The 12,374-nt window shown below is 41.6% G+C and overlaps 1 protein-coding gene across 1 annotated transcript; it reads right to left on the reverse strand.

Annotated features, from left to right (window-relative positions):
• Positions 1 to 6,800: 6,800 nt before the first annotated feature.
• On the reverse strand, positions 6,801 to 11,814 carry LOC122771058 (keratin, type I cytoskeletal 19-like). Its single transcript, XM_044028355.1, has 9 exons — positions 11,367 to 11,814; positions 9,909 to 10,034; positions 9,320 to 9,402; positions 8,980 to 9,136; positions 8,094 to 8,255; positions 7,859 to 7,984; positions 7,348 to 7,574; positions 7,225 to 7,265; positions 6,801 to 7,130 (listed from the first exon to the last, which is right to left on the reverse strand). Exons 1-9 carry the CDS (start codon positions 11,718 to 11,720, stop codon positions 7,024 to 7,026), a joined length of 1,383 nt encoding a protein of 460 aa, XP_043884290.1. The 5' UTR covers positions 11,721 to 11,814; the 3' UTR covers positions 6,801 to 7,023.
• Positions 11,815 to 12,374: the final 560 nt, after the last annotated feature.

Consider the following 12,374-nt stretch of genomic DNA (forward strand, 5'->3'; position numbering starts at 1 on the left):
ATCTGTAACGTTTTTATAACAGATAATTAAAGTGGACATTTTTGTACTCTAATTACTAAATCACTGTTTCCACAGTGTTGTATTGATCTATTTGAAAAATTTAAATTTGAGTTGCAAAATCTGTCAAGAGAGAGAGGGACTTTCTTACAAAAAAATGTGCAATATGCATTAAAACAGCCAAAAGGATGACCCAAATGGACAAAAATATCCATAACGACGCACAAGGGTTAATTAGCTAATAAGCTTAGTAATTAAACAATAATACAAGTCGACACTCAATGTGTGAATTAAATGGTCACATGGCATATTGTATATATACACATATATATATATATATATATATATATATATATATAATTCAAAGTTAAAGTGTAAATTGTTAAACATTAACAATATACAAACGTTCTAACTGTCAGGTCAAAACGTTTACATTAAAAACTAAATAACGCGTCAACAACAAATCCATCGATCACACCAAGCATCTGAGCCAGCGGATAATTTCATCAGGACAGGCCGAGGTAACGCGGCACTGTGAGCACCAGCGTCCGCAGAGGCGGAGCTGTTCACCTCTGACAACGTTGCTGTCAAACTATAAATACCTAATATCTTAATACACAAGCCACATGTTTGAATTCTAAATAACTAATTCTTCACCTCAAGTGATCTTAAAACTGCGTTCCGGGACACAGAAAAATATTTATTTCAGGTTTATATTTGCATTCACTGCTGCTACGTTCCGCCAAAACGCATTCTGGGATACATGGCTTTGCCAAATGCTCAAGTCACCACCCGATGCATACAAACTGTTTAGTGAACATAAGAATGTTTTTATGAGCTTTTAGCCGAGTTTGACTGTTCTGTGGGTATGCGGCATGTATGTGTTTATTATTGAAGTGTCTGTCGCTGCTGGTGACGCTACCCCCGGTATCGGAGGATACTAGCAAACCCTCCCTTAAAACTAATTGAAACAAACTAATTTTAAAAAAACAAAAGGTCAAAATTATATAAAAAACCCTAACCCTAACCCTAAAATTTATGAAAAATTACTATAATTACCAAATTACCAAAAATTACCAAAAATTACCAAAACTATTATAACCTTGGTTTGGATTAGCATGTTGCTTCACCAATCCTGGGAGCATGAAGAGCAAAGCCATCAGTGCCAAACCCTAGTTGTCGCAGTCATTGACAGTTAGACATAGACAAAAGAACAGAGACAGAATACTTAGGATTAGAACATTCCCAAGTGAAACTGTATTTTTCTGTTTCTCTTTTCAGAATCTTCCTTGATGTCTCCCAGAATGACAACACAGCCTTGCGTCGTATGAACTTGCGCTCCTTCCTCATGGCACCCCTCCAGCGCGTGACCAAATACCCACTTTTATTGAGCCGCATCAGTAAGGTCACCCCCGAATGTCACCCCGACTATTCTCGTCTGCGTGAGGCCAAGAGTCGGGTGGAGTCCCACTTGGAGCACATCAACATGAAGACTAAGCAGGAGGGCAACGGCGTCAGCTGGTCCCTCCGTTCCTTCCGCCGCGACAGTCGCAAGAACCGGGAGGTGATCAACATTGAGATGCGAGAGCTGTCGATGAAGACGGTGGGCTGGGCCAGAGAATACACCCGTTTCGTCATGGAGGGACCACTCCAACTGTCGCAGCCAGCAGATGGTCAGTGGGTGAGGAAGGGAAGCAAGGCCCTCAAGTTCCAAAATGTTCAGAGTCTGCTGATGGTGAGCACTCAGCGGATGGGTGAAGCCCCAGGACAGGGCACTGATGTAGGGGCACGTGGAGATCAGGGGGAGGGTGGTGGTGGTGGTGGTGGCGAAAGCGTCCGAGACGGAGTGCTGATTCTAATCAAGGACAAAAGCAGCGGGAAGTTCACAGTGCTGAGAGAGCCCATCCGTCTGGGCAACTGTGTGGTGTCAACGGATCCTGACTGCGAGGACACGTTTGAGGTGCTCGATATTCGACGGGAGTCATTTGTTTTTCGCGCCTCAGACAAATCGCGCACGCAGCAGTGGTTCCATCAGTTAAAGAGGTATACGCGAGATTTGGGCACATGGAGGAAAAGACGCAACGCTTTGCCGAACATAATGATTAACACAAGCCAGACCCGCTCCTGAGACCAACCATCCGTCGCCTTTGTCACACTGTACATACTTAACTCCTCCTTCTGCAAAATCTGACAAGAAAAGTTTGAGTGACACCACTGTTATAAAGAAAAACAAAAAAAAACCCATCTCTTCTCAAAGTCTAAGAGGAAGATTACTTTTTTTACAAAAGCTATAAGTGCTATGAGCTACTGTCATGAGGATTTAATTTAAAGCTGAAAAAAATGTCAGTCTTGGACAACCAAAAAACTTGGGCTGTTGGTCAGCTTGATTGTAAAGAGTGTTTGCTCTTGGAGAAAAAAGAGCTGAGGTGTGAGCTGTTGAATGGCATGACTGAACATGACTGACTGCAAGGAGAAAAATTGTAATGTCACCTTTTATACAAGACAGTACATGGGGGGGGGGGCCATTGGTTTTGGTATGAAGTGTTGAGGATGTGGTCAAACAGCATTGTTCAGTTCAGTGGTTTCTCTTTGTCCTACAGCCCTCTCCTCTCTGCGTGCCGCCCTCCACTGTCCGTCGGCGGTAGAGCAACTTTCACTGCCAGAGATGCAGTTGAGCAGACCTCCTGTATCACTGTGTTTTAAATGAGAACTCACATTACAGCAATAATATCTGCCAGTTTCAAAACTCGTAGCTACTGCATATGTTTTTCATTTCACTGTATTTCCTTTGGCATCAGATGCTTTATTTCCCTCGAGTTTCACGTGGTAGGTTCAATTTGAAGTCTCAAATATGCTCATATGTTTGTTGGCAAAATTGAATGTTATCCTTATCTTCATCTTAGTGCCATGAAAGCAGCTGAAGAGAAGTGTCGTCAACCTCCTATGTAAACATCTCATTTAATCGATTATCTCACACGCTACAGTTTCCTCACTGTGGGTTAAAGTTCCAGTGTGTAAGGATCTGTGACATCTAATGGTGACACTGCAGATTGGAACAAATGGAAGACTCACTGGCTACCCGATCTGTACCAGAAACCCAATTTGTTCTGCACATGCGCGATGCACAGCTGCTTCCTGTTGAAATAATTTGGCAGTTTTGGGGATTTTAAATAAAACATTTTGTTTTTTTTTCGTCATTCTTATAAAGTAAATACACGTAAGGGTTTCTTCTTTCGTTTTATGAAGGAGGCGACCACACCTGTCATATAACAATGACGCACTTTACAAAATGTGTAGAACAATTTGGGTTTCTGTTACAGTTCTGTTATCAGGGAAAGATGCTGGCCTCTGCATACCAGAAAGGAGGTTGTTCTCCTTTCTGCACAGTATTTATGGCACGCTGGACCTTTACATGCCGAGATTCTAAACCTTGGATTTCTGGGACAGATAAACTGGTATTTGTTTGGTCTATACAATGTCCAAAAATAGTTTCGATTTAGTCTGCTACCCTTAAGTTATTCTACAAGTCTATAATCAACATAAGAGAAACAGGTGAATAAGTGGCTTAAACAATCAGTTGATTATCAACATTGGTGACTTGTGTCAGTCAGCGAATATACTGGTTTACAAAATTTCAAAAAAATATCCAAACCATTTTGTCATGACACAGTTTTAATTGTGTGACTTAGCAATGAGCTGTTGTGCCTTGGTACTCAATTACTGTTAAGTTGACTGAAATGTGTGCAACCAGCCACAGTAGCTTTTATCCCCGAGATGTGGACTAGACTGCCCTCTGCTGGCACATGGTTGAGGTCAATAGTAAATGTAACGTGAAGATTCCTCTGGCAGTCTTTGGCTGCTGATAATATGTGACCACTTTGATCCTCTCTCTTCTTTGAGTGGTTGTGTTTATTTGTGTCTGTGACAGCTTTATTTTGTTTAATGCACTTTATTATAATTCAGTAACACAAGACTTTCCAGAGGCAACTGCTGGAAAAATATGTTAAGAAGGATCCCAGTCGACCGAAGCTGATCTCAGTTGACACCGTCAAACCAAAACTGCTATTTAAGACCAACGCTGTTTTACGTTTGCAATGAAGTAGCACTTCAGTAAAAGTAGCAAATCACTGTTTTTTGAGGGCAGAGTTGCTCAACACCAACACTCCTGTGCTGTTAAAGGAAAATGTTTCAGATGAACTCTTTTTAAAATGTATTAAAAATAACTACTGAATTGCATACCATGACTTTCCTTTTCCTCTTTTGCATTTGAATGACCTGATGTATTATTTCCCTCAATTAATTCCATTAAAGGATTTTAAATACAACGTTGGCCCTTTTTCTTGTGTGTGTATTAAAATCTGATAAAGCTTGAGATGTAGTAAGAAGAAAAACAGAGGGTTTACAGTTATTTTAAACATCTTTTAAGACAAAAGATTCAAAGACGTGAATATACACATTACAGGTGGAGCACAGGTTGGTATTACTCCAGAAACAGGAACGCAAGATGGTCAACATGAACAAAAAGCAGTGATGCCGAGGAGAAACAAATGAAGAAACGCTTGGGAAAAACATGACCAAGCAATACTTGATATTGTGAATATTTTGTAATAATAGGTTTCTAACTGGCAAAGTAGCTTTATAACATATGAGGTGCATCTTTGTCATTTCTTTGGCTCGACCTCTCTTAGAGCTTCATTTACAAAATCCTGTGTATTAAATTAAAAGAAAAACAGAAATATGGAAAGAAGAATATGCTTCAAACTTCAATGATCTTAATCTTGCACCAAATGTCCAAAATCAGGCAAGAGCCTTTAACACAAAGTCCCAAGAAATACCAGGCATTGATGAATTTGGTGAAAAACAGAAACACATTTCACGTTTTTGTTTTTGCAAATGAACACGAAACAAACGTAAGCTCTGCACAGCAGGAGCAACCTCTTCTTATCCTCTTGTATGAACTGAACACCAAATGACTATGACTCAATAAAAGGAAATTGTTGCAAATAAGAAACAGTTGCAAAACCAACTCAGGAAAAATGCCATTTGCATCAGATGATGCCAAGGACACAGATTTCCAAAAAACAATTAACAACCAACCAAACTTCAGTCGCTGAGCTTCTGAATGAGGGATTCTATCTCAAACTCCCCACTTCTGCCACCCCTCTGACAGACTGCCATCCACGTGAACCATGCATACACTCACGCACTAACTTTCCTGCACATATACACAGTCTGTCGTTGGCTGCTGGGGCATCAGGCAGATCCCGGGGTCTAGCCTTCAAGGTGAGATAAGGTCTCCGATCTGCAGCAGCCGTGGAGAGGTTCCAGCTCTGGGTAGCAACTGCGCCCTCCTCCATCTCCCACAGCCAATCACGACTTCTGACCTCTACTTTCCCCCTCCAGACTCTGACTCCTTGGCAAGGCCACGGATGGACAGGTCGTACACCACCTCCTCAATTTTCTTAACGTCGTACTTCAGACCGTCGTAGCGCTTCCGCAGCGGGTCATTCTTCAGATTGAGCAGGCGGAAGCCGGAGTCTAGCTCGTTGATGAAGTTGGAGATGCGGAGTGGCCGGTTGTAGTCTCCTGCTGTGACGCTGTTCACTGCCAGTCGTGACTGGAGGTACATCATCGCGTATTAAACACAAAGCTTAAACATATCGATTGGCTAATTTATTAGGTTTAACTGCTTATCAATGCAAATATCTAATCAGCCAATCACATAGTAGCAAGTCAGTGCAGTTTGGCATGTAGATGTGGTCCAAAACAAACTGCTGAAGCTCAAACTGTGCGACACAATGGAGAAGAAATGTGATGTAATTGACAATGAATGTAGCGTGGTTGTTAATGGCAGACTGGCTGATCTGAGTATTGCAGAAACTGCTGATCTACTGGGAATTTTGCCAAAGAGATTACAGAAAATGGTTAGAAGAGAGGGAGAATATTTTGGACGACATACTAAACGACGACATTTTTGATATTAAACTACGACATTTTTGACAAATTTTGGATGATATATTAAACTACAACATTTTTGTTAAATTTTGAACGACAAACTAACCTATGACAGTTTGGTGACTTTTTGGACGACATACTATACTATGACATTTTTGACAAATTTTGGACAACATACTAAACTATGACATTTTGGTGACTTTTTTGACAACATACATAACTATGACATTTTTGACAAAATTTTTTACGACATACTAAACTATGACAGTTTGGTGACTTTTTGGACGACAAACTATACTATGACATTTTTGTCAAATTTTGAACAACATACTAAACTACGACATTTTGGTGACTTTTTGGACGACGTACTATACTATGACATTTTTGTCTAATTTTGGACGACATACTATCTCCTATGATATTTTTGTCAAATTTTGGACGACATACTAAACTATAACATTTTTGTCTAATTTTGGAGAACATACTAAACTAAGACATTTTAGTGACTTTTTGGACGACGAACTAAAACATGATATTTTTGTCAAATTTTGGCATGGTTGATCGAAATACTAAAAAGTAATGGCACGCCATTCCTGATCAAAACTGTGGGAGGAGATTCACGCCTGACTTTTAGGTGGAAGAATAACAGTTCAATACAGAGTGACTCACAAGCCCCTCCCTAATTCCCCCCACCCGGCCCCCCCAGCACCTGTGCCTAACCTGAAACTGAGAAAACTGCATGTTTTAAAATTGTCATATTTCAAGAACGGTTGATGATTATGCTATTTAAATCCAGATTTCTTTGCACTGCACATTTGTAAATGAGCACACTTACACACATCTCCATCTTTGTTTTATGGCCTTTAATTTTGTTTCATTTTCAGTTAGAGCATCTGCCATAGTGGATAACATGACTTGTTGCAACATGATACTGAGGTGAAACAATGGTTAAAGATCGTCCCAGCATAGAAACTTTTTTGCAGTTAACTTTATCAGATATTACTTGAGCTGTGTACAGGCTGAATGATTGTAACACTGTGAGTTTAGCTGCAGCAGAGGTGAGCAGGGCTGTCACTGAATGTCCTCCACCTGGGTGTCAACCTTGGAGGAGACAATCTTTCCATCGACGATCTCCTCCACAATGGTCTTCACTCTCCTCTCGATATGGGGTTTATGCTCTGTGGAGGGGAAGGACAAAGACCATGACGACAACTCAACAACAAAGTGTTGTTACAAAGCTGGTGATAACAATGACTGGAGAAGGATCCTTACCCTCCACCTCCACCTCCACAACCTTGCTGATAACCACAGCCCTATGGGGAAAAATAATAATCGTTTAAAACACATGCTCCAGCCGTGGACTCACAACCTCTTAAAACAAACACTTGATCTCACTTTCTCTCGTATTGCTCTCCCTCCAGCAGTCTCCTGTACTCTGCAATCTCCATTTCCAGCCTCATCTTGATGTCCAGCAGCAGGTTGTACTCAGATCTCTGCTGCTCAAGCGAGACCCGCAGCTGCTGCAGCTCCACCTCCATCGTGTTGATGGTCACCTGCAGCTGGTTGAGCTGAATGCTGTAGCGACTGTTCACTTCCTTCAAATTCTGCTGCAGACACTGCATCTGCAGGGCGTACAGTGAAGAGGACGAGCGATGAGTTTAATCAGGAATAAAAAGGAGAGAATTTTCTGCCTGAAAAGAAATCGTCTGCAGATGTGAGCATATTAAGCCACTTCTCTTTGATCCTTGGTTAAGGTCACAAAGTCAAGGCTTTAATGTAAAAGTGACAGATTTTGGCATCAACAACTTACCTGAGGAGATATGGCTCGCACAATTTTCTATGTATTATTTTGTTCCTTTAATTCTCTCCTTATCATTATAATTATTAGTAGTAGTAGCAGTTGTACCTCTGTGATGATGCTTTCCCGATTTATTTCCAAACTCTGGTATGTTCTCTTCAGCTCTGAAAGCTGTGTGTTATGTGACTCCACCTCTGTCGTGACTGTCGTGATTTGTACCTGAAGACCGTCCATCTTTACACACACAGAGACAGAGACATTGAGAGTTAATCATCTTGACGTTGGCTTTTCACACTGTTATTATTATTATTGTCGTGGAAACGTTCAGGCTCTCCTATTTCACCTTCAGCTGGAACCATTTCTCCATGTCCTGCTTGTTCTTGATGGCCAGAGCTTCGTACTGCTCCCTGAGCTCCTGCAGCACCCGTGTCAGGTCAACAGACTCTGTACTGTCCACCTCCACATTGACAGAACCGTTCTGCTGGGCCCTCAGCAGACGCAGCTCCTGCACAACACAGAAAAGGCACGTTTAAGTTTTTGGTTTTTTTGAATGACATGAAAAAATAAAAATCACACAGAAGCACGAGCTGGATCTCCATGAATATGTGACAGGTTTGCTCAACAGCGAGGAACAGTTTTGGAGAAAGAGTTACACAAACACTATTCCTGTGTTATGCTCAAACTGTGCAGTGTTTACATTTGTCTCTGATGTGTCTCAGGACACAGAAGCAAAAGGGCAACCTGGTGAGAGGGGGCGGAACTATACGCACATGGGGGTTCACACTTAAAGTTTGCAGTGGGAATAATATCCTAAGGGTGTGTGTTTATAGGTCACATCTTCTTATTCATTTTATGTCTTCTTTTTTGAGAGTAGCGATAAGTGTGCAGAAAACAGACCGTTCTTCTATTTTCAAACTTTGAAATGTGACGTATTACACATATTTCACAAATTCAATCCGATTAATTCAAAATGTGAGTACATTTTGCTCAGGTGTGTTTATATAGTTGGTGAAACTGAAATGGAAATAATAGGTTAGGTCACAAAGACACAATATACTGAACATTCTTACAGCCTCTGTTTATACGTTTTAACATAGTAATGAAAAAAAAGCAGCCTCAATGCTCTGCGTTCTAAGGGTTAACCAGAATAGTGTCTGCGACCAACAGCAGATGGCGCCATTGCACTTGACTCGTACAGCTGTGACAGCACAGGTACATTTCCCTCTCACCTCCTGGTGGTTGGTCTTGATGAAGGCCAGCTCCTCCTTCATCCCTTCGATCTGCATCTCCAGGTCGCTGATGTTGAGGCTCAGACTGTCCCGGACGCCACGGAGACGAGTCAGATCAGCCTCCACCATTGAGCGCATGTTCATCTCCATCTCATATCTACACAGGGAAGTTGGTTATTGTTGATTGTTTAGCCTCATCATGGACTATATATAGTCTGTACACAGTCCAGCACATACAGTTTACATCCAACTGAGAGTTATATATTATTCAGATGAAGAACTTGTTTGGAGAGTGTAAAACAGATTTTACTGTAAAGTAACATAATGGAATTGAACCTACTTCATTTTAAAGTCGTCAGTGGCCAGCCGAGCGTTGTCAATCTGGAGAAGGACACTTTGATTTTCTGAATGTCTCCTTGCGATCTAAAAGAAGAGAAGATAACAGGAAGTTACGTAATGTTGTTTCAAAAGTACACAACAAATAAACAATTTGGCCACTTGTTACTTATGGAAGTCAGTTTATATTGTCGTCCACTTGAGGTCTGAACAGTCCACGCATTAAAATAAAAACAGTTAAGTTCCAGAATAGGCTGAACGTTCCAAAAACAAATGCATTGCTCACCCTCGTGTTTAGAATGAATTATAATTCCTCCTCAGTGATTTAATGTCAGCAGCACTTCTGTCCACTTTCTAAACCCCTTCAGGTCAATACATTCCATTCAAACTTCAAATCCTTCTTGTATTTTCATAATTGGAATATATTATAATTGCTTTTTCCACATTTTTAAAGTGGAAGTTTTGATAAAACACACTCTTCATACTTAACAGACACTTACTATAAACTAACAATACTTCAAATTTCAGGACGTTTGCAAAGAGTGGGATTTTCATCCCTCCCGTGTGCGTGATGTGTAGAGTGTGGGTCCTACCTTGGCCTGGAGCTCAGTGATGGTGGCAAAGAAGCCAGTGAAGTCTCTGGCGATGAAGGTTCTCTTCTCATAGTACTCTCTGATCTGCAGCTCCAGCTTCTTGTTGGCTGCCTCCAGAGAGCGAACCTGCACACACGACCACAGGCTGGTGTCACCGACTGACAGACATTAAAACTCTTTTTCGTTCTGGCTCAAAGGTCCAGGGCGGCACACAGAAAACACGTCCATTCATATTCTGAAGCACCACTTGCTGTCGTCACCGTACACTTATGAATGTGTTTCCTTTCCTTTAATAAAGTCATTCCTGCAGTGGCTTCTATAGTCTGACCTGAGCAATGTTACCACTTTCCTAAAGATCGTCCACACATTTGGGAACATCATCATATCAGGACTTGAGAAACTCTCTTGAGGAGCTTTTATGAGTCAGTGGCAGCAGCATCTCCACAAGCTATGATAAAGAAGGCCAGGACACTGTGACCTCAGTCTGCTGCACCCTCAGTGTGTGAAGGAGAGCTACCACAGGTCTTTCCTCCCTGCTGCAGTCAGACTGTGAGAAGACCACACCCACACCAAAAACTGTCGTTTATCTTGTCTCAATATTGTTTTTCTTGCACATATTTTCTTCTATTTTCTACCTTGTAACACAGCAAATTTCCGTTCTTGTGGGACGAATAAAGGCATCTTTTTTAATTTAGATCACATCGATAAACATTTGTCAACATTTTCTGAGAAGAAAATGTCTCTAGTATGAAAATAATCATTTGCAGCCACACTTATTACTTATCACTTCCATTCCAAGTTGAAGTGAAGTGAAGTGTGTGCGTGTGTGTGTGTGTGTGTGTGCGTGACATAAAAAAAGAAAAGATTGAAAGCTACTTCAGGAGCAGTGATGCGTTTCGTTATGCCAACTGACTGCATGTCAGCCTAGAGAACTAGACAAAGAGTTTTGAAAATGTCAATCAGCAAGTGAAAAAATGGGGAAGAGTGATAATCGTTTAAAACACATGCTCCAGCCGTGGAATGTCTGTGAAAAAAATGTCTGTAGAATGTATTAACTTGGAATAAGAATTTGCACCAAATAAGGACATTCTGACCTTGTGGGCAGATCTGTGCTATCATCTACTATCATCTGTCTGATGATTCACTTTGGTTTTTTTAATGGGAGTAGTAGATCCATTTTTCAAACTTTGAAATGAGACATCCGATTTTTTAAATTTATTTTTAATGTGAGTACTTTTTGCTCAGGTGCTCTATGTTCTAAGGGTAAAGTTATGGTTGGAATAAGGAGCTGTAAATGCATTAAGTCTGTGCTTAATTTGCCCTTTTTGAAAAAATTTTATTCATTTATCTTTAAAATTGAACATATAATTTTCTTACCCATATAGCATCAACTCACCATTAAACGTGTAATAACGGCATACATTTGTAAATAATGATGATGATGATGATGTTGTTTACCTTCTCCAGGTAGGAGGCCAGGCGGTCGTTGAGGTTCTGCATGGTCACCTTCTCGTTGGTGATCACCGCGGCCTCGCCGTACGTGGCCATTGACCCGGAGCCATAGACGGACCCGGAGCCATAGACGGACCCGGACCCGGAGCCATAGCTGGACATCATGGAGTAGGCCTGGGAGACGCGGGTCCCGGAGCCTCCCGCGCCACCGTACACGCTGGGCGCGCGCCCCCGCAGCTGCCCGCCGGTGGAGATGCGGACCTGTCCGCCTCCCACCATCTGCATCCCTCCCCCGCTTATGCTGAGAGAGCTGCTGGCGCTGGAGATGCTGCGGGCGCTGCTGCGGGACTGGCTGAACATGATGAGAGGATGATGATGATGAGAGGATGTGGAGCACGTGCAGGTGGAACCTGATGCTGAAGAGCTGGAGAGACTCAAGAGCAGTGGCCTGTGACCGTGAGAAGCTCCGTGTTTTATAGCACAGTGAGGGCGTCGCGTCCCGTGTCCCAACTATGTGTGGAACGCAGGTAATGTGTTTCCCCTTCCAAAGCAAACAGGTGTGGATCAGCATTAGTAACGCTCTGTGGATATCAGGTATCTCGTTGAGCAGCATGACACTGATCACAAGGTGATGAAGATAATTGTTTTTTTCCAGCACTGTCAGTCAAACATTTCACGGAGCAGGTGTTACAGTGTACAAAAAAGCGTTACAAATTAAAATCTATACGACTTTACAGGTGTAGCCTATTTATTCTTTCAATAAGGACTCACACACAGAGTTTAAAAAACTACTTTCAAAAGTAAACACACGCTCAACAAAAAATATAAACGCTTTTGTTTCTGCTCAAACTCATGACTGAGACCATTAACTAATCAGAAAATATCACCAACGTTAAAATACAGTGGAGCAAAGTCGGCTACAGATTTTCCACAGGAGGCAGATTTAGTCCCAGTAAGATGATTTGCCCTCTCATCATCATCCTCTTCCTCACATACTCTTAATCTAATGTCTCT

Source organism: Solea senegalensis, linkage group LG6 (assembly GCF_019176455.1).
Source record: "Solea senegalensis isolate Sse05_10M linkage group LG6, IFAPA_SoseM_1, whole genome shotgun sequence".
Taxonomy (NCBI): domain Eukaryota; kingdom Metazoa; phylum Chordata; class Actinopteri; order Pleuronectiformes; family Soleidae; genus Solea; species Solea senegalensis.